This window comes from Osmia bicornis, chromosome 14 (genome assembly GCF_907164935.1).
Source record: "Osmia bicornis bicornis chromosome 14, iOsmBic2.1, whole genome shotgun sequence".
NCBI classification, from domain to species: Eukaryota; Metazoa; Arthropoda; class Insecta; order Hymenoptera; family Megachilidae; genus Osmia; species Osmia bicornis.
In genome coordinates, this window is record NC_060229.1 from 147611 (window position 1) to 171357 (window position 23747).

At 35.9% G+C, this 23747-nt stretch overlaps 1 protein-coding gene across 1 annotated transcript; it reads right to left on the reverse strand.

Moving 5' to 3' along the window:
• Positions 1-431: 431 nt before the first annotated feature.
• Positions 432-23542, reverse strand: LOC114878670 (potassium voltage-gated channel protein Shaw). Its single transcript, XM_046288614.1, has 6 exons — positions 23185-23542; positions 21975-22377; positions 15054-15432; positions 10582-10776; positions 8120-9161; positions 432-7161 (listed from the first exon to the last, which is right to left on the reverse strand). The coding sequence occupies exons 3-6, from the start codon at positions 15378-15380 to the stop codon at positions 7097-7099; spliced, it is 1629 nt and encodes a 542-aa protein (XP_046144570.1). The 5' UTR covers positions 15381-15432; positions 21975-22377; positions 23185-23542; the 3' UTR covers positions 432-7096.
• Between the last annotated feature and the right edge of the window lie 205 nt (positions 23543-23747).

A 23747-nucleotide genomic window follows, 5' to 3' on the forward strand; every position in this document is an offset into this window, starting at 1 on the left:
GGCGCGCACTGTGTGTGATATAGATAAGTACATATGTACATGCGAGAGCTTTCATCTCGTTTATGTGTAGATGTTTGTGTCGTGGTGCCCGTTTTCTGAGAGTTCACAAGTATCTGTCCAGTTCCCACGAATTTTGCTGATTTACAGAAATTCCTGGAGGGAAATGGAACGCGATAAGGCGATTCTTTTTTTTCCTTCTATTATAACAAGCTGACACTTGCATCAATGTAGCTTCACGCTTTAGGAAATATTGAAGGTACTTACTATCTACATATACAGGATAGGATGACTCAAAAAAGGTGAACAAGGTGAAAAGTAAACCTAAATCCACCATTGTGAAAAATATAAAATTTTAAATGAACAAAATTTAGAAAAAGACTTTATGTTATTAAGTAATAAATATTTACTTATTATAAAAAGACACTTTTCTATTAAATATCATTTTTGAAAATTTCTGGAATAAAAACAAAACTTGTAAACAAGTTTTAAACAGTTATTTATTACGTTTATATAGACGAAGGATTTGTGGTTGTGTTATACATATGTATATAAGAAGAAGTAGAAGAGGATACCTGTTGAGAGCATCGATCCTCAAAGAAACAATCTTTATATCGTAAAAAGTAAATTGAGTTATATGTTTCATTTGATACTGTGATAATGATAATGGTTATGCAATATGATTGTCTATTTCGCGCCAGCAAAGCATATATTGATCAAACATTATTTTTTACAGCTTTCCAGATTAAAAACAAACATATGTCACAAAAATAGACTAACACTGATGAGCTTACCTGAACATACAAATCAATATTGACAGAGATACAGGTAATCTTCTTTATTTGTAGATATTAATCGTTTACAGACTATGATATGTTAGAACCTACAGTTTAATCCATAAGGGACGGGCATGCTTATAGGGCACAGGTGTTAGGTGATATGAGTCAACAAATTTAATCATTGATTGTTTCTACAGTTTCTATTACTATCCTTCAAAATGTATCCGGTAGAAATACTTATATCTACGTTATTAAAAGAAAATATACACTTTTTAATGAAAGAAGAATTAGCTTAATTTAATAGTATAATAGCTTATACGTAGTAGATGATTGGACGTTAAGCCTAAATTTAAGAAAAAGAAAAGAGAAAAGAGAAAAAGAACTCACCAAAGTTCTGTCATTATTGATTCACAAGTTCACGACAATTCATCATTTATTTAATAATATATCCATCGACGTATCATTCAATCCTTGGTCCACCCTATATTTCACATATTACACGATAAAATTTACAACGTCTCAATTTAATTCATCAATCTGGATAAGTACTTATGAACTGTTGACGAGCATTGTTTGTGTTTTGTGTGGTTGAGAATGAGTGATTGAGTATTGTTATCAGAGCCGTCTTAACGGCATTGTGGGCTTTGGACAAAGCAATATGTACACTGTGGCCTCACCCACCCACATGAATAAATATATAAATGGTCAATAAAATTATATTAATCAACGCAAACTTTTAAACTATGTAGCATAAGTCTTGAGAAACATAAATACATTTTTTTTCTTTATTTGAAGGCCCCATGATTGCAGGGGAAATTACACAGTGTGCCCATGCTTTAAAACGGTACTGACAATGAATGTTACGAATCTTTGCTTATCTGTAAGTGCGTTGAAATTGTAGAGCCTCAATTGGAATTCATTTTTATTGTTCCTCGAACGATATTACATAATGTCTTTTCATTCTTCGAGGGAATTTCTGATGCCAGTGATATCGTTTCACGATATCTATGTATGTATGTATGTACGTACATTGGATTACTGATTTCTATTCATTAGCCGAACCAGCGTGTTTTAATTCTCCTTCAGTTCAGATTAAACATTTTCCACAAAATACCTTTTTCCTTAATCAGCTCACTTTTTTTATTACGTTTTTTATCTTTAATTGTTTTTATCTTTCTTTTTGTATAAAGTATCGATTTAGTAACTGATCTTTTAGAATACCAAAATTATTGTCACCCAGATGTAATGTTACAAATTTTTGTTGAATTTAAATTTTTGGAATTTGGTTGTTGTCGCAATTTATTATATTGTATACAATAAGAATTGGACAAAATAATGGAAGTTAATAATCCTTTATTTGTTGTAATAGCTTTGCTAAACCAACCAAAAACACTTGGCCAGTATTAATCTTGAAGGCTTAAGTGATTTAACATGCAAGGAAAATATTATTTAATAGAAAAGTCGAGATTTAGTAGCTGCAGATGCGGATGATCTTTGTCCCACAGTATCTACAAATGCTGCTTGATTTCAATTAATATTTATGAAAACGAGTAAATATGCATTAACTTGACGGACGGCATTGAATCGATTGTACAACTTGACTTTTATTTATTGCAATTATTTAAATGCAAATAATTTTAATGCATCAATTATGTTTCCCCTTTATGAAGAAAACTATAAATCGAAAAATCGAAACGTGATATGAATTAAAATTGTGAATTAAAACGGCGATAAAATAGAAATTTCCAATTACCTGGGGGATACATACATATGTACCTATTCTTTTTTCACGGAGTCGTAAAATTTATTTGTTTGAACTTGTTATTCGATTATAGAACATTTAAAGGAGGATACTCGAGAAACGATATTACTGGTTCCAGAAATGTTTTTTACCTCGAAAATGGTGGTACTGTATTGTTATGATAAGTCACAACTTCAGAGTTTCTTAAAGATTAAACGATGAATGCTGCTTTCTGTTTATCAGATCTCGTAATCTCATTCTTTGCATACTCATTTAATTAATTATTTCAACTGAAAGTTATATATAATTTCCTACACCAAAAAGGTAAACTTCAATATATTTGATTAAAAAATAAATAAATGTTTTGTAACTGTTTTCAACCATTACATATTTAATAAATAAATAAATAAATAAATATTGTGCGGCCTTTTTCAATGATTTAATTATCCAGAAATATTGTAAGAACGTCGAAGGGGTCCTCTGTTCGACATACATATGTATTTACCTACTAAAAATGAAAAAAAGAAAGAAAAGAAAAGAAAAGAAAACGTAAGTAGAAAAAAAAAGAAGGAGGATCATTTAAATAGAAAGCAGCAGAATGTAGATGAAATGAAGAGGTACAGAGCTGGCTGTATCGTTCGTACATGGACCGCGACCGATCCGACTACATATTTACACGTACGTGGACGTATGTGCGTGATAAACTTTGAGGTTTTGCGTGTGCATGCGTGCGCACCTCAGATCCCTCGTCTTACTACCCGCCTTCCGTTATCATTTCTACACCGGAAACGAGATCCTTTCTGTGACGTTTATCCCCCAAAAAGCTTAACAATTCAGGGAGAAGCGGTGAGAGGGAATACTCAACCCTTCGTTGCATCGATTTTCTCATTATCTCAAAACTTATTATCAACGAGATACAAAAGTTTCGTAATATATTTATAAGATTACCTTACTAGTCCTTTTTACAAATAAATCTCAACCGCTTATTATGTATAAACTGTAAGAAAAATTGTATAGTACACCTTGCTTGTTCCGAAATGTCCCTTAGCAGCAGTACTATTTTGCATTTAGCGATAACAATATTATTAAATGAATAATTAGTAATTAGCTTCTCTACTTCTTAACAAAGCGATGATGAGCTCGGGTATCGTACTACGTACAGTCTTATTCAATTATTATTATTATTATTATTATTATTATTATTATTATTATTATTATTATTATTATTATTATTATTATTATTATAAATGGATTGTAAATAAATTGTTTGTGTTTATTGGTAGCTTTTTAGACTAATTGAGAGGATTTCATGAATGATTATGTACAGTAGACTCTTGTTATATTGGCACATGAGCGATTTCATTATTTTCATAGGAAATTTCAAGCATAGTAGTGTTGCTTTTCCACTATTAGCTCTCAAAATGAGAGCTTGGAAGCTTGACAAATTTGCTCCACTCCTATGGTCTCGTATCGTCTGCGGCAATATAACGAGAGTTTACTGTACTTTGTACGTCTATTCATGGGATGAAACTGTTTGATATAAAACTCGATCAGTAGTGGTTACTCATTGGATTTGCATTCGCTCCTCTCAATTAGGGTGTTAATTAATCATCAGTAAACACCTTCAAAACAATGATTTAGTTCGATTAGTAATTCTATTTGTTACCGGAACAGTTATTAACAGGATGACTGTTATGGAGTTCTCATGTCCACTTTGGGATGGTTGTAAATTATTTAATTAAATAAGGGTGAAAATTTCAACTCTAACCGTACTTAAAGTTATTCTTATTTGACTCCGATACCAGTCAACGTGTTAACATGTTAAGTAACTGGGGAAGACGAGTTAATTCGTCATTCTGATAATCGTTACACTTGTGCCAGCAAGAATATATCTCTATTTGCTTTTGTCGTGTGTAAGCCAAGTGAACTTTCTTTTATTCACTTTTTATTGCAAGAACAAGGATATAACTCTTCTTTCTTGGTGAAAAATAATGACCCAGTTAACAGGTTAATCGAATAAAGCGAATATTTACAGTATGTGACAAGTCGAGTGGTGCAATTGAGATGAAGGTGATTCTACCTTCACATAGTGTGTCTGTAATTTATATGCAACGCTACGATAACCGGTACGATTCATTAATAATCGTAGTAAGTCGTGTAAAAGATAACACACGCAATTGAAACTCGTTACGAGTTATCTTGTATCGTCTTGTTCGTATGCAGCGAAAGGTTCGAGGTCGTAAAAGAATTTTTTCCGGGTGTCTGTGCGTTTAGGATCTCGTCTCTCTTATTACGAATAGCGATGGGATCAAGTTCAATATAAGCTCAAAATAAGTACTTGAAATGTTCGAGTATGTATTTAAAAGTACAATGCTTTATGGTTTAAGGGTATTGAATTTTGTAAAAATAAAATACTGGATCCTTAAAAAAGAAGAAATTACAGATATGTAGATAGGCAGATCTAGCATGGTCAGTGCAAAGCATGCTCAAAGAGACAAAAGTATAGTATACTATTCATAAGAGATTCGAATGTACAGTAGCGAGCATGGGAGGCTCCCCTAACGAAAATGGTAACATAGGAAAACAAAGTCCCAGCACTCATTTGTTTGTAATGTTTTATTGGGAAAAATTGTGTTGCTTGTCTCGAGTTATATGTATAATGTATATAGTTATGGAATTTTCTTACCCAAAATTGCAATTTTCTCTAGAAAAGCCTACTGTATTTTCGCTACTGTACTTGGTCAAAGTTTAATTATACCCAAAAGTACTTTTTTATACTTGTATCCCATCACTACTCGCAATTAAACTCCATAATCAGTTCCAGAAAGTTCCGGTGAACCGGGGATGGAGTAAGAAACTTAACTTCCTTGAAGCGCCAATTCCGCGAAATTAAGAGCATATTTTATTCGGTTGCACGGGTGCAACTCGCGAAGCTAAAAAGGAGGGATCTTGCCGATGCTACGTTGAGCCGTGACAAAAATTCCTACGAACGCAAATATTTAAGCTCCTTGAGATCCGCCAATCTTATTACGCGGCTCTTGCAGCATTTACCAGATACTTTCAGGAATTTTTGGCAGCGAACCTGTGCTCTCCGGTTCATAAATTATTCGGCCTTCGCGAGGACGAGGCTTTCAACACCGGCGTGTTTTTAACCTAACAACCGATGAATATTCCTCATTGCTTCAAACAAGCCGCTACACTCTCACCCTCCCCTTTCCCTCCACCCTTTCTATATGTGTACCAACACTTTTTTTTTCATTCGTCACCATTTAACCCGGTTTCCGTCATTGGTATAAAGTCAGACGTGCTCTTCCGTGTTCCATGAATGATTCGTGTTTATCAAAATGGGGCGAGGGGCTGATGACGTGGAAAGAAAAGGGAGGAACACTAGGGAGGAGAAGAGAGATTGCCGGAATAAGTGGTGTGAAACAAAGAAAGAGAAAAAACTGAGAAGCTCCTGAATGAGGATACGAAGGGTGCGTACGAAATGTCGGATCTTATCGTTTATTTTCTTGCGGAATCCTCTTTTCCAAAATTTGTAGCTTGAAGCTAGCGTGTGATTTAATTAAAAGCTTCAATTAATTAATTACTGTTTCTAGAAGCTCTGAATTCACCGTGCCAATCTCTTTTCACTGGTTAAATTGCTGGCTGCTTTGACCTTTCCTTTCAAATCTTTCAATGCTTTTGCTTCTTGGAAGCTGATTTTAGGTGGGTAAATTTTTTTTTGGGGGGGGGGGGGATTTGTTTTTATTGGTACCTACTAATTAACAAAGGTATATTCAGCTATTTATTTGTATGTACATATTATTATAAATGATTGTAGAAGGAATGGCTGACTCATTTAAAACCACAAATTTAAGTTAAATTAACTCTGAAAATTACTGGTAATTAGTAACACATTTTTATTAATCTTTGGTAATTAGTACGAGTTTGTATGTGTTTAATATACACTTTTACTATAATTTCAAGTAACTGTAACAATATATTACAATATACAGTACATTAAAAAAAGTTTCTTTTTTGTTAAAATGTACAAGCTTCGAGAAACAAGAATATAAGAGAAATTTCTCTGCTTTACTTCATGTTTACGTCTTGCTAAGGTTCCATGGCTTTTAGGTCAGCCGTACTTTAACGCAAAGAAACCAACGGATGCTCTGCATTGTTATTAAAGAAAGAACATATCTATCAAAGATACTTAAAATTATGGTATATTATTCTTCTTCTCAAAAAAACTCCACCATTCCTTTTATAAAAATCTTATCGGTACGTCGTCATAAAAATGTATTATAATAAAATTTCAACAACCCGTCTTCTCTCGATAACATAAAAGAAAAGGGAAATGGGAAAAGCGCAGTTCTAATGATTGAAGCCTGTGAAAAGTGGAAAGTGGCGCAACTACTCCTGACGATAAAAATCCGACATTTCATCCGCACCGATCTAATATTCTCTTATATGGTAGACCATGCAATCTTGATACCCTTCTTGAGCTCGTTCCTCCGTACCCTATTTTCTCTCACCCTTTCATCTTATACGAGTAGTATTGGCGCCTCGGCAGTGGAGAGTAATCTTGATTTCAGATTTAACCCAAACCTCCGGCTGTCTTGGTCCCGTTGGTCCGCAGGTTAGAGTTCCTCCGGTCCTCTTCTGGAACCCACCGTACAAGAAGAAAAGGAAAAGAAAGACACACTACAGACTTTTCCGTTCGGATGATAATTAATTAATGCTACTGTAGGAACTACCTTTGCGAATGGTAATTGGTTGATACATAGGAGTATCTTTCTGTGATAAGAGAGGCTTTAAGAGGTTTATTAAATCTGCTGTTCCGTTTGAGTCTTATTATTTAGAAAAAAAAATTGTTGATCTACGGAAAATTGAATATTCGAAAATGAAAGGCGCCCGCGCCAGTGAAAATTTTTTATTCCAAGTTATACCACTGGAGAAAGTAAACTGGAGAGTAATAAATATGGAAACGAAGCTAGTATAGAATTGATTTTGCATTTCACCGGGTTATGGAGCGGCGGGTGTTAAAGTTTTCGTTCATTTAAATTCTTCTCGCTTCACGTTATCATTTTTTTCTCCTTTTATAGATGTTGTATACTCTCTCTCTCTGACTCTCTTTTTGCGAAAGTGTAAATGGGAGGAAACTAGCAGTAGCAAACTAGCATTTGCCAGGGAAATTAAGTTACCTATAGAAACTTATCCTGTTTGTAGAGTAACATGTGACATTTACACTTTTTATATTTTAATAAAATTCGTTCCTGTAATAATTCATTTGTTCCTCTGGCATATAGGTACGGTCGGAGAGAAAATCCCCTAACGAGGGTTCGATCTTAAAAAGATCTGCCCTACGCTATCACTGCCTGTTATGATCACCACCCTTCTATCATCTCCACTGTCAATATTTCCAATTACTGGTTATGGTACTCCGCATCCCACACCATTTTCACCAACCCAATACACACAGAGAAAGAGAAATCCATCTTCCAATTTGTCTATACTCTACTAACAATAACCGAAAGAGAAACTAAATCGTCCATAATAATACAATAACACCGAAAGGGAAATAAAATAAATAGGAAAGAAAATGATAGAGAGAACTTACCTGTTTTAGTGGCGAACGAAACATCCTTAGGATGATTGGTCTTGATAGCATTCATCCGTCTGTTTTGGGGTCCCTGGCCACCGGTGCAGCCTACTCCCGGCGTTTGTCCATGGCCAGGAGCTAGCCCACCGGTGCCCGATGTCGGTCCACCGACTTGCAAGTGCTGTTGGGTGCAACCCGGTGGACCCCCGGTACCCGCTACTCCGGTCATTGCGAGTGGCGCACCCGGAGCTCTGACTCTTGGCTGCTCGACCGGAAGTACCCGGCGTCTCTTCTTAGGTAACTTGGCTCGCGCCTGCGTGTGACTGTAATACATCGCAAAGTTGCTGACGATCACGGGCACGGGCAGGGCGATCGTGAGGACACCGGCTAGAGCGCAGAGGGCACCGACGAACATCCCAACGTAGGTCTTCGGCACCATGTCCCCGTAACCGACGGTGGTCATCGTGACCAACGCCCACCACAATCCGAGCGGTATGCTTTGGAAATCGTTCTTCGGGTTGTACTGGGTACGTTCGGCGTAGTATACCAGACTGGCGAAGATCACGATGCCAAGGACCAGGAAGAAGACGAGGAGGGCCAGCTCCTTCGCCGAGGCGCGGAACGTTTGTATCAAAATCTTGAGGCCGGACGAATGACGAGTTAACTTGAACAGTCTCATAATACGTATGATGCTCAAGAACTCGAGGATATCGGCGTTCTCAAGATGAGATGCGAAACGTTGAAGCGCCAAATCGAGGTAGAAACTTAAGGTCGCGACCATGTCGATCAGGTTGACCGAGCTCTTAATGAACTCGCACCGGTTTGGGCTCGCGGTGATTCGTATTAGGAACTCGAGGGTAAACCAGGCGTTGCACATACACTCGATGTAGAAAAAGCAGACGTGAGCGTTCGTGTGCGTTTTATCCACTGCCCAGGAGGTCTCGTTTCCCATGTTCACCGACCGGTTTACGATCACCGGCACCCGCATGTCCGGATGCGTCTTCAGGCAGAAGGACATGATTGAGATGAATATGAACAGGACCGAGACTATACTGATCACCTATGAAACAGTTGAAATATTGCATTAATCGCGGCAAATTTTTGCATATGTACCAAGTGGTATTACCAAGTGGTACCTTATGAAACATTAGATTTTTAGATTAGAAGACCTAACTGCTGCTGCAGCAGTAAAGAAACGCTTCGTTATGCACTCCGGTTGCAAGAAATCTGAATAGGTCGTAAAATCTCATAAGAATAATGTTGAACCATAAAACTATTATAGAATTATCACGGCAACTGTTGGCAAACGATTCACCAAGTTCCTAAGGAAATCCTCTTACGGTGTTTTCACCGAGGTTTTCTTCTTTCTAACAACGTTATCTACAAGTTACGTACGTGTTGCTACATGATCTTCGAAAACTAGCTTTCCACGCTTCCTTTCAGCTACTTTTCACGTGGATGGAGTAACTACATACGTACATACATACTTACGATCGTCTATACCTATCTTTTTCTTTTTCTTTTTCTTTTTCTCATAATCATTTATAATTTATATTATAGTAACTGACTCTAATGTTCAATGTACAACAATTAACAAATATAAGAATAATTGAAATAGTTTTGTTTTTGTAAGGGTAAAGAAAATAATTATAAAATTTATTATTAGAGTAGATTTATTTATAAAATCAAGAATGATTTTACTGAAATCATTTCTATATTTCTTTATTATATAGGTATAATATGTTACTCGATGTATTGTGGAAGTAACTTATTTAATTTTCGTGTTCTGAAAATCCAACCGAAAAGATACCGTAATAATTTCATGTCAACGTCGTGGACGGGATAATAGAACTCGAAATGGAAGATCATAATAGTTGAAAGGGGATTATAGAGAACATAGATAATACCAGAGAAAACGAAAATAAAGGCAGAAGAAAAGTAATTTTTAGTTACTTGTTCGTGAATTTATTAGGTCATTCCATAAAGTGTTTGGGACTCTGTAATGATGATGATGATGATGATGATGATAATAATGATATAATGTTTTTTTCTTTAGTGGAATGCCTGAAATGCAGATTTCTCTGCATCAGCAGTATCGGTAGGATATTGGAAAATAGGTAGGTATGTACCTATAAAAGTTACTATTGGAGACAACAATTTTCATTGAACGTAAACTTGCTTACAACAGACTGGTGTCGTTTGGACAGCCGTCGTCGTTACGGTAGTCGGGGAACTTTAAAGTTTCATTCGCTTCTTTGTCATAATCAACTGAAGAAAAATCAATGGAAATCTGTTCTATACGAAGAAGCTTTTATAAGACATTCTGGTGAGATTTGTATTTTTATTTATTCAGTGTCAAAGTCAATTTATTATATTAGTATTATATTTTAGTTACAATATTTTTAATTTGATTCTAACTTCCTCCTAAAAAATATTCGCTATCTTAAAATGTTTTTATCAAGAAATATTGTTATACAAACCTTAGCTGATAACGAGGAGTAGGGTTCATCGAACAGCGACCACATCTGAGGCTTGAGCTTCTGCCACCAGGTGAGGGTGCCCTGGTAGTACGCCTCCTCGAAGCCGAACTTCCTTGCCAGCTCCTCTTCGGTCGGCATCTCGGTATCGAGGTCCAACCTGTCGAGGACTGTCAGCGTTTCCTGCGTGTCCCGATGCTAGAAGATCGGGTCGGGATGGAAGAAAGGGGCACGCAACAATGATCGTTATTCGTACCTGCGAAACTTTATCCTTCTCTGGAGGGTGCGTTTTTATTGTTCGTGCGTTCTTCGGGACAGATAAAGCGCGTGCAAAGCGTACGTGAATCTCCATGAATATATGTATTATGTTGAATATGAAACACAAGGTCATTCCCATTTCGACTACGACTAATTCTAACAACCATTTTTAAAACCGACTATACGTGTGTTTCTTTAAATTCCATAATTTTGATCGTGAAATACAGTAAACTTTCGTTTTATTGATTTGCATGCACATTAGTGCTGCTCCCTCATTAACGTAGCCCACGGAGGTGAAAAAGAAAATAGGAGGTGCTCGTTTAGTACGGATGGCTTTATCAGATGGCACGCTTAACACAGTGGAGCTGCAGTAAAATTATTAATCGAATCAATGACCAGAATAAATTTTGGAATTTTAGAATTTTTTAGATATGTATTGCTATTTATAAGAATGGCACCTGGTCGGCTTCCTCTGGATTGAAAGCCTATGTACTTAGGTATATGTACCTATCCTTCGGTACACACCAAAGCACCGCAATTTCTTTGATTCTTTCTTAAGCAAAACCAATCGTGTCATTGTGAATTATTGTATTATTATACCAGCTATTTCTTTGCTATTGGGCTTTCCTTCAGATTTACCACAGACAACCAACAGAATTCATATAAATAAATTGCTTTTATTTCCTCGCTTTATAAGGGTAGTACAGATTGTCACGTAATGAAGCTTGGTAGATTAGGGATTTCATTCACGATCAGAGAAGAATATGATCATGAATACATAGTGATCTATAGAATATAGATATCATGTTTTATTTCATTGAAATTTTCACAAAGATACTTTCTTCGTCGTCCATTCCCTTTCATTACGAAAGGTCACGAATTCAAGTCGACCAGACATGAGCGTAAAAAAAAATAAAAATGACAGTAATTCCGTACAGCCATGGGTCCCGTGCAATTCCGTGAATAATTCGATCAACGGTACTTTGGAGCTAATTGAACGTCGATTGACAATTTCGATAATGTACAATGTACGAGAGACTCGTGGAATGGTATGCTACGATTGCGACGATCTGCATTTGAATATTACCGCGAGCCTGTCGTTTCTGGACTTTGACGAATGCGATACATTATAAGGAGGAATGGTGAAATACAACTGAAATTAGAATATGACATGGAAGGTGTGATTGTCAAGCATTTAGAAACGCCTCAGGGTACGACAATGGAAGTACTTTTAAAAGAACAGATAGTTTCGACCTCGACAACCCATTTCAAGTCGCAAAGTAACAGTAAAAACGGAGTAACTCTAACTATTATTTTGAAAATTTTTGCGTTGATCAATTATCTAACACCTAATGGAATATTCAAAGTGTTAACGTTTAATTATAATAGCCTTTGAGAAATCGGGTTAACGTTGGGAAGTGACATTACCTATCTTCCACTATCATTTTAATGCGTCATAACAACTACTCACTCAGCTAAGAAGATTACTCATTTAACTAACAAATTTATTACGAACAATGGAAAACCTCGAATGATTCGCTTGGGAAACGTTACGCAAGATTCTTTACTAACGATAAATCATAGTCTCCTATCCAATCTTGAAATTCGCGAATCTTGTTCGCGTTACGAGAGAAATTTATGGACTACCGTTAAATTTTTCAAAGGAACGCTGCAATCTTCTTCATAGATTTCGTTTATCGTAAAATTTTATTAAACAAATTTTTTTCTAGTAATTTCAAATCATTTGCAATTACAATTTTATAAATACCTTATGCAAAACTTCACGTGGTATAATAAATATTAAGTATACATATTATAAATAACAAGATTTTATCACGTTTACGGTGACTCACAGATAACATCTTAATTTTCTAGGTTCTGGTGCAAGTTTCATCATCAAGTTTCTTTATTCGTTATTAAAATATGGTATAATATGATGAATTAAATTCTGGTTCATACTAACTTCCAATAGCAGAAGAATTTAATTCATTTTGTTTTCAACATCATTTTCATATCGTGCCTGTATCTACTTTAATAGTGAAACGAAGGAAACAAAACGCAATTTATTTGATCGGCTCGTTTATTTTCATCATTGACCCGGATGACGGAAACACCATTTGTTTTAAATTCCGCATCAGTAAAATTAATTTTCGTACGAATAATAACGAAGCAGTTGACAATTTGAAATCGATTTCACAGAATTGCGTGCTTTGAAATATGAAATAAATACATAAACTGGTTATATGTATAGAAGTTCATCAGTTAAATCAGAATACATATAATAGTATTTATTAATTCTCGAATGGTCGATTTTTGGTCAATTCCGATCCAGGATCTAATAAATCACGAATCAATTCTACTTATCGTACAAATTTATTAAAAAATTTCTCATGTTTCAACTTAATTGCAAATATCCCCTTCGAGATTGGAAATTATCAATCTATAAATTATCAATTTTTTCTTCAATATAAATATTTGACATATCTCTGGAACAAAATACATTCTGCAGAATATACAAATTATAAAGCAATTGTTATTAAGTTAGCAAATAGTGAAGAGGTTGGGTGAGCAGAGAAAACCAATAACGAGGAAAAAGGTCGGACCAGTTATTTTATCAAGGAACCACTTATTCATCATATAAATTGAAATAGATGGAGGAATATTTAGGATTAAAATGTCGAGAAACTTTATTAACGGGTCTTTCATTTCTGTTCTAATATTCGAACATAATATCTGACAATTCCGTGAATATTGATTTTAACAAAAATTGGTTAAAGCGAAGCTTGGAGGAATTATTTTAAAATAATTCCAAAAAGGAAGTGGCTTACAATCTGTACTTAAAAAAATTAAAATTTTCATCCTTGCGCAATATTTAATAAAATTTTTAATCTTTCAAAAATATGTACATATGTACATATTGTATGTATGTATCTCTTGATCTATAGTGATCAATACCGTCAAGGGATTTAAATAGAGGGTTAATTATAAAGAAAAAGAAAAAGAAAAAGAAAAAAGGGACTTGATAATTCATAGGCTTTACAGATCTTTTGCATCTTTCAGCTTCTTCATACTTGTATGTATCCTGTGTGAATCAGCATAACAATGGCTGCGTCAATTCGGTTGTCTCGTACGAGGCGTACTAGTTTCCATAAATCGATAATTGTGCGTGCACTGTATGTACAATTTTAAAGAGAACAAACAAAAGGTCTGCGTCGAATCTATCTTTAAAATTGAAAGGATGCGTCAGAAATTGACTTGATTATACTGTATACTGTATGTATAAGTACCTACATTAGCAATTATTCGAATATTATAGAGTATAGAGTATAGAGAATAAAAGTCATTAACAAATTAACATGTTAGGTCAAGCAGAGATGGTTAACCATTGAATGACGGATACAGGAATGAATAGTTAATAATAATTCGTTCTGTATGTTTTATCCGCCATTCAATGGTTAGCATTATATTAAAATTATATAATCTGATTGTCAGTCAGATTGAATGAACGAATGATGATAATATACCTACTATAATACAAAGAAAATATATGCATGCCGATTACATATTATACAGTAGTTTGCATTATACATATACATATGGTATAATCGGTAAATTCATTAGCTGTGTATGTATGTACATAATATTAATTGAATGGTTAACATTGTTTATAGTGAAACACAAACTGACGGCACTTGTGTCACACTGTTCCCATAGTGATAGTGCAATGCTTCATGTTAGCAATTATTATTAATCTAGATTTCAATATAAAAATTGTAAATATTATAAACAAAACAGAACAAACACATTCACATTATATTATGAAAAAATGCGATTTTTACCACGTTAATTGACGATGCAGATTAGATATTTATAATACATATTTCTTTATTTTGTATAAAATTTCATGAAAAAAAGGGTGGCCCATGGAAAATTTGCAAAATTCTAAATCTTCTTAATTACTAAATTTTAATATACGTATAACCAGAAAATATTTATAATAAAATCAGAATTAAATAAAATTTTCCTGAGGATTTATAATGTCACATACAATGGCACTTTCCTTAGAAGTACGGTACACGATAAAAATTGAAATAAAAATTTGTCTTTTCAATCTGCATCGATATCCGGTAAAAAACTGCATCTACTTCTAACAATAAGTAACGAAACAAAAAACTTGAATGCAAAAATTCGTTTCAGTGCTTATATTGTATGTATACCTGAGTATAGGTCATCCAGCAACAGGGTTCCACCTGGTTAGAATCTAGGCCCCAAAAGTCCAGCTCCTCTTCGAACAGTGGCCCGCAAACATCCGTCGGATAGTGGAGTTTTCCGGTACGATAATAATTGAGCACCTGCGCGAAGACCCCCGGATGTCTGTCGAAGAAGTATTCGTTCAGGATGGGGTCGTAGTTACCGAGCGCTTCGGTCAGCTTCGACAGCCTCGTCGCGGGGATCTTCTTCAGGGTTGCCTTGTACGTCTCATGCCGGATACCACCCACGTTGAGAACCACCCGGTTCTCCGAATCCATGTTTAGAACACTCATTTTGAAAGAGGCTCTGCTATCGCCGTATCCGACTCAGACAAACCCACGCGACCTGCACATTAGAAAAAGGAAAGATTTTTTTTGAAAAAACCCTAACCCATCTTCTTGTTTCGTTTAATCTGCATTTAATCTACAAAAAAGTTAAAGGAATAACGAATTACGCGATGGTCAGAGAATCGATGTGACCCGAAAAGCAACGTGAACTTTTTGTCAAATAGGGGTTATGATTTATAGGGGTATCGGCCATCAATAATCCAGAATTTAATTTTCGGTCGTTTTATCAAAAATTCTTGGCTCTTTTGCCACGAACGAAAGCCAAGTACATAGTACCTATTTTTAAATGAAACCATTCATGCTTACTCTCTGGTTCATGCTTATCGAGTGTGACACAATTGTCACGAATTTACATATGATTCATTTTTCTTTTTTTCTCGTCAAGGGACGCACACGGGTTTCTCACATAAATCCACCGAGACAAAAAATCATTTGGGTCACGTTACGGATTCGCCCTGAATTATTCAAACCGTCATTTTCAATAAAGCCATGACATACCTACAGCTTGAACAAAAATTAAATGTATGTATGTATGTATGTATGTATGTATGTAAACCAACATCAGAAATGGGGGTAAGACATTTTTAATTATATTGAATTCATTTAATTTAAGTAGGTTTCACATTCTTAATCAGAATAACCTTTTTTAATTGGAAGTCACCATTTGGAAGTTTACAAAATTTCATCGGTTATCTACGGATTATGGATAACGGATAAATTATTTTTAAACTCTGAAAGTTTTCAAACAGCTTAAATATTTTCTAATTATACGCTACCGTGACTTCGCCATTGACGTGTGCATATTTAACAATTCCACTCAACTGGGACAACTAAAAATATATATGTAGGTACACTTTATTCCTCTTTCATATAAAATCTTTCATATTCGAATGCATATTGCGCCTCGTCTGGTAATTTAGAAGAAAAATGGGTTCAGGTTGGCCGATAGCCATAAAAATGGCTAGATAAGCTAGATATTTTCACAGTTTGTCTAAAAACTGTATCTGAAGAATACAGTTAAAAAGTAGGCTCTTATTAAAGCTTATCTTTTATCTGATTTGTACAATAGAATATTTTCTTTTTAGTATAAATTTATTATCTTTTGCTTTCAGAAAATATTTATTAAAAATAATTTACAATAATATCTTAAGTAAAATATTTTCTTTGCATTCTTGAAGCAATTTTCTATTGAACAATTTTTGCGACATTTCAGTAACGTACATACTATTGTATGTATGTACATGTCGCTACACCTTGTGATATAGGAAATAGAAATCCCTAAGGGTGGGTGTATCAAAGATGTTGAAATCTCAGTCGATAGCGAATCACTGACAGAGATGTAATAATATGTGACAGGATCTATGGGAGGTTTCCATGAAACCGTATCAAAGGAGCTATTCAAGTGACATTCCAGTTCCGTTGAACCGTGATTAATGTATCAACTGTCAACTGATCTTATCGGAAATATACTTTTCGAAGGAAGTAAATAGGAAAAATATTAAAAATGAGATAAATTATCAAATAAAGAATTAAAGAAATTAATATTTCAATCGAATAGGAAACTTTTCAATCGATCCATTATAATTATCTACCGTTCTTCTCTTGTTATTTACTATTTACTCATTGTCAGTCAGTTCCGAGTAAAAAGTGAATTGCTTGAAAGTGTGCATCGTTGTAGGTAAGGTTGGTAATTAAACGGGGCCAAGAGGTTCAGGAAAGCTGAATTGTAAATCTACTAGGTAATCTGATAATTGCGGATTACGGTAATGAGATAAGCGTTTGAGCAGAAAATAGGTAGGTTCAATGGATAGGTTGTGTGGTACATACACTTTGAACATGGTACTTAACGTAGTTCGTGAATAACCAGTGAATACTTTAAGAGGGGGATGTTTTGTGAGTGAACTTTTAAATTAGTTGTGTCAAGGTATTTTATTATTATTATTATTATTATTATTATTATTATTATTATAACGCAACTGGTTTAATAATATTTGCAAAAGTATTTTGAACTAACATTGAAACAGGTAATAGCAGTCATACTAATTAACTCTACCTTTAGTAATCAATGTATTCAGTTGTTCAAATATCAGACAAAAGTTAGATGACAGTATATACAATACTAATTGACTCCTATACAATGATTAACCCTTTTCCTGCAAAAGTGAAAAAATATAATGTAACGCGCTGTTTAATTAAACCCTGGACAGGAAAGTGAAGAAATATTTCACTCTTCAAGAACATTTGTTGTAATAGAAAGGTTACAAAGTATAACCTGAGCTTTAACCGATTTTTTCAAAACCCATGCATCGTTGAAGCATTTTCAGGTAAACTGGCCAACGGCAGCTTTTTTGATGGCTATCGCCTGTGTGCGATATGCGACTCTTTTAAAAGAATATACATATATGTAGTATGTATGAAAGCCCTCTCACGGTTGATGCCTAAAGAACACATCACACGCGTTGCTTTTCAAACGACTCTGCGTCTGAAATAAGAAACACAAATTCTGCTCACGTCACTGTACCAAATTACTGTAAGAAGTTGAACCGTACAGTAGGAATGAATTTTTTCTTTCCATTCAACAGAATTTATTTAAAAATGCTCACATTAATGATTTGATCGCGACTGGACGTGTAGTATGTAAGTACCAGTAGTTGAGAACTGCTGATCTAGATATAAAGTAATCGTCAGATTTCTAAAAGAACCATCGATAAACTTCATGGCCGTTCACCGTAGATCGTAAAAGAATTTCAATCGTTACTACTTATACGGAACAGCGAATCTCCTTTTAAATTCAAATTCAAGAACCCCCCCGGTGTCTATTCGACGATAAACGAGAATGACAGCATCTTCTTTGGAGCACACGAACGATACAGTTGATTCTTTTTTGCAAGTTTCCTTGAATTTGAACAGAAACGCAGGTATAAAGTCAAACGACATTGCTATGCAACAAAAACGAATGCAAATCCGTTTCGTTCCGTAACGGTACCTACACTTTTTTCTATTTCTCGTTTATCGAAGAATATCTACAGCGTGTTATATAGAGCGAAATAATTCGTTTCATCGTGCCCCAACGACGTTCTTCTTCACTTCTTTCTCCTCGTTGACAAAATAAAATTTGATAAAATGTGTTAGATTCACGAATTCTCCTCATCTGGGTAAAAATTCCAAAAAATGTGTTGTTTCTTTTCAGTAAAGTATTATTATTGTATACATATATTTTATAAACTGGTCAGTGTGACAAAAGCTTGTCATGTTAATCAGTTAGAAGTAGGTATGTATGTATATTCTCCGAAATTCTTAGCAAAACTGGAGTCCAGTGACTTTAGTAAAAAGAAATAATCTACAAGTGGTTTTAACCTCAGCCAGTGCTCGAGAGGGTTGCAAACTACTTCGTTCTCGGTCAACGTTCGCCACGAACCTACCAACGTGACTTCGTGGCTGCTTTCCACAGAATCGTAAAGTCGACGATCGAGTTTTACTTTCAGAGTGAAATACCGGATTCCAAGAAAGCTGTCTCGACCCTTCTTCTTCTTGTCGATATAGAAATAAAGGCGTGGAAAAGTTTCTTCCCTTGTAATGATTGTCATCAGATTTCTATCTAATTGTAAGTAATAAAGCCAATATGTCCTATATCCGTTTCTTTTTATATGTACAAAAATTTTTCAAGTGTTCAAAAACCTTCAGGATGTTATTTTTATGATAAAAATCACTTTAATTTGGAAAATTTCAGTTTTATTTATTTCAATATAGACTTTATCCTATTTTATTTAACTACATGTATGTACATACAAAACAATATCAGTTAAATAGTTATTGCATCTTTTTTCTTTTTTCTTTTTTCTTTTTTCTTTTTTCTTTTTTTCATAGTGAGATTGAAATTGAGAATAGTCATTTGAGATTGAGAATTGAAGACATCATATCATATTATGTACCTATATTTTGTAAAAAATTTATTTATTTGGTTCTACACTATTTTTGGGTCAACCTCTACTATACCCTAACCCTGTTAAAGGGGCGCTGCGATCGAATTCTAGGTCGGTTCTCCATCCGTGACGTCACCGAGCGATTCTCACGTGTGCGTACACTGTACACGAACACGAGGGTGGTTTGCGCGGGCGCCTCCGCTTAAAGATTACATGAATTCGATGTAGGACAGCGTTTGTCGAGTGGGCTATATTTGCCCGTAAATGGATACAGAGGAACGAGGGTACCCGTAACTCGGAGACGCAGTTGCTGAGAATTATAATAATAGCATTGGCTAAAAAACGATGATCGATAGCAACAATCGATGGAGTTGTAATAATGATTGATAGTAAATGGTTTGAAGTGAAGCGAGATAGTAATGACCAATGGCATTAATGAACTTGTAATGATATTATAGTTCCTAGAGTGTCATTTGAATGTTACCTAACACGAAGATCTGTCATATTAAAATGTAAGAATATTCAGGAGACTATAAGAAGAGAATCTAACACCTTAAGCCTTAGGGGTTTATAGAACTCATTCAGAAGGGTAGAAAATGGAGTGGTCATCCCAAAAGGTAACAGGATATTGATTATACAGTATGTACATATATTTTTCTAGTTTCCCAAAAATCTCTTCACTGAGAATGTTAAATTATAAATTTTCGTTTACAATGTAGAACATTTTCAGTATTAATAGAAAATGAACATGTGATTGAAGAGAAAATAAAATAAGAAGTTTGTAATTATTGTTCATGTTATAAGCCTAGAAAATCCTTATTAAGTTCTCTTAGATCGAGCTTCATTTCAATCAGCTCTTAATTAAAAAACATTCCACAACCTCAATTAAGTAAACTCTGTGTACAAGCTTTAGAGAAACTCCAAGTAATTAAGTTTGCTGTAGAAGTCAATCATTCAGTGAACTTTTATTTGCTGAAAATCTTGAAGCAATTTTACAAACTCCACTTGTATAAATAGGTAATTGATTACTTGATTAATAAACGAACGGGTTTCATGAATACAGTAGTTAGTAATTAGGAACGTTTCAATTAATTTCTACGGTAGTGAATTATTTTGTGGTAAGAACAACAATACTTGGAATTACGTAAAACAATATTATAATTTTATGTTGAAATAATAATGTTTTGATTAATTTGATTTGCTCGTGATAATACGTGACAATACACTTACGATTAAATCAGGCTTCCCTAGGGAAAATAGCGAATAAAAGAGTAAGACAGAGATTCTCAAAACCTGAATTTCGATGATATTAATATTAAAAGTATAATAATTCAGAAACAAAGTAATATATGTAATTTTGAATTATTAAATACTATAAAATTTAGTAGGACTGATATTAATACAATACAATAGAATAAATATCAATACAAATACTTCCGCGTAAATGTTTACACGCAATTGATAGAACCAGACTCCTATATGTATGTAAATACCTATGTCTATGGGGCTTTTTCCCTGCATTGTCAGTTTCCCTAGGGATGCCTATGGGGAAGGGCAAGAATCGAGGACATCACTATTTTGCTTAGGGAAGCCTGATTTAATTGTCAGTGTATGTTACAACAGTTACCCAACAGTGAAAAACAATGTTGACACAATGTTAATTACATTCGAAATATTATTAAATACATAATCTACTATATTAATATAATATTAATTTACTTTTTATTTAGTCAAATTCCACGTATAAATATATTTTCCAAAGTTTACATTATCCTTTCGTTTTTATTTCATCAGGGACGTACAAGAGGAAAAATACAGCACGTCTTACTAGACGACAATAAAAGTCCCTATATGAAAGGTCACCAGTAAAAAAAAAAGAGGAAGATAAAGGGGTACGTTCATAAAAAAGGGGTACGAAAACAAGCCTGAGCATCTATGTAATTAGCGCAATGAATAACTCTAAGCTGTAATATATTACCTGGGAAATTCGCATGGCACTGAGCCAAGGGTAGCAATATTAAGCCGAATAAATGAACAAAAAGGGAACGTTTAACGCTGCCAAGACTGACGCGGTCACATTTGACCGCTGAATAATTACGTGGTCCGTGCTAATTCGTCCCTATGGAACTTCTGGCCAGCCACAAAATTCTTTTCTTGTAAAAAATTTATCCACTGTGAACTGACAAAAAATTCGACCTAACGCGAATGCATAAATAATGGCAGCCTCGGATTTGTTGAAAGGAGAGACCCGAACCGTTGCTTGTACATGTATATAATGTATACATATACGTTACATATAAGTTACATATAAAGAGTTAACACATTGATTGTCAAAGGGGTTAAGTGGCTCTAGAAATTGAGTGCTTTCACAGCCGGAGTACATTTCGTAAGATTTACGAGGTTTCTAATTTTATGTTCTTTTTCCTATTCAAAATGAGATTTTAGATGGATTTATGGTCCATAGCTTCTGATTCTATACACAAAGAATACAAACAAGACTAAATAAATATTGGGACACTCTCCATAGTCCGTTGTCCGAGGGTTAATCTTTAATCAAATATCTTTTTACTGCAAAAGATTAATGAAGAAAATTTCCTGAAGAAAGAACAGAACGTACTTTTGTAAGTAGGTATAATCCTAACCGCTGAGTTCCGAAATTTTTGACATTCCGTTAACCGTGTCCGACAAGAAATTCCATCGTCGGAGCGGTAGCCGCAGTTATCATCGATCAGGAAAATCACGAAGCGCTCGGTGACTTGTGTCGGTCGTCGCGTCGTGTTAGCCACCCTGGTAGCTGCTTCTTCGTTCCACCGTGGTGCGTCGGTGGGGTGAGTTGGCATCGTTCGAGAAGGTTGTTGACCACCATGAGATACGAGAAGCCCGCGTATGCAAAGACGAGCTGCATGTTGTCGCAAGCAGCGACGAGCGTTCTACGGGGTGGTTTACGAGCGAACCTGAGCGGCGCGGCGGCGGCGGCAGTAGCAGTCGCCAGTCGACCCCTTGTCGCAAGAATCGATAGTCTGCGTGCAGAAAACGCCGGTACGCCCAACATAGCCCATCTCGATTCCTTCTTTCGATCTGACAACGTGAAAGAAAAGGAGGAGGAGGAGGAGGAGGACGGAAGAAACAAGGAGGCAGTAACCTGTCGAAGCGGCGCGGCGTGCCAGCGAAATCGAACCAACCCTTCAACCCTGTTGAAGGGGCGGACAGGCGGTGGCGATCGAGCGAGAAAACCAGTGAATTCGATAAATCAATGAACGAAAATACTCGTTGGAGTATTAAGAGAAAAACTTAGCAGTGCATCGAACCAGTAGGGAGATTGGAGAGAGAGAGAAGATTAATAAAGCCAGGGATTAAGGCGATAGAAAGGATCGACCTTCCTGGCATCTTAACAGCTTTGTTTCACTAAGTACGCGTTCGTTCAATGGGCCGAAGAAGCGATAGGGCAGAAGATATTAAAAATAGAGCCCCCACCTCTTTAGGTACTCCTATGATTCACATTCCTATGAATACAAAGGTAAGCGGAAGTAGACATTCAGACAGATAGCAGATCCTCGTTAATTTCTGTGCGCTGCTTCGACAAAGGTAGCCGAATTCAAAGGAAAGGGGAGCAGTACCTACTCCGTGGCTACATTAAAATCCCAAGCTTCGGATCCGGTAGAAACTTTGACTCGGATCGTTTGCGTTTGCCGAGTAATCGGCCGACAAAACACGGGAATACAATTAGAGAAGTAGGAAGGAAAGTTCGCTTCTGGTTCCCCGGGGGCTAGGATCCACTTAGGACGTCGGGAGCGATACAGCCAGCAGGCAGACTACAATCTACTTACCTTCGGTCGCGCTCTCTTCATGTCTCGGTGTTCCTTCAAGGCATCCCAATGACATTATTCCGTATCCTCCATGTCGGTGCTGGCTGTGACGATGGCGCTGGTCGAAGTTGTATTACCGCTAGGCACAATGGACACTAGACGGTCCGCTACGAAGCCGGCACTGAAGCAACGACGCAAACGACGACTTGCGTCTTTCGTGTACGCTCGTTGGAGGAAACTCGGTTACCGGTTGATTCTCATCCTGCCACCACCCGACACGAACGAAAGGTCATCCAGTTACTACCCGGTTCCTGTCGCGGACTCTATGTGACCCTAATGTCAGGACGAAGATTCCAGCTATCTCGACTCGTGCGCGGACTGAACTGACCTCGAACTAAGCGGCCGTCGCGTCGCGTCGGAGCAACGCGAAAGGGTGGCGTGTGTAGGGGATGACGAGCGGTGGAGGAGTAGGAGAAAAATGCGCGCGCAGAGCCTCGAATGCGTATGCGTTGTTAAGGTAATCGCTATGTGCACGTTGGCCTTTGAAAAGGGTCGTGGTCTTTCGGCTGACTCGGAGCACCGAT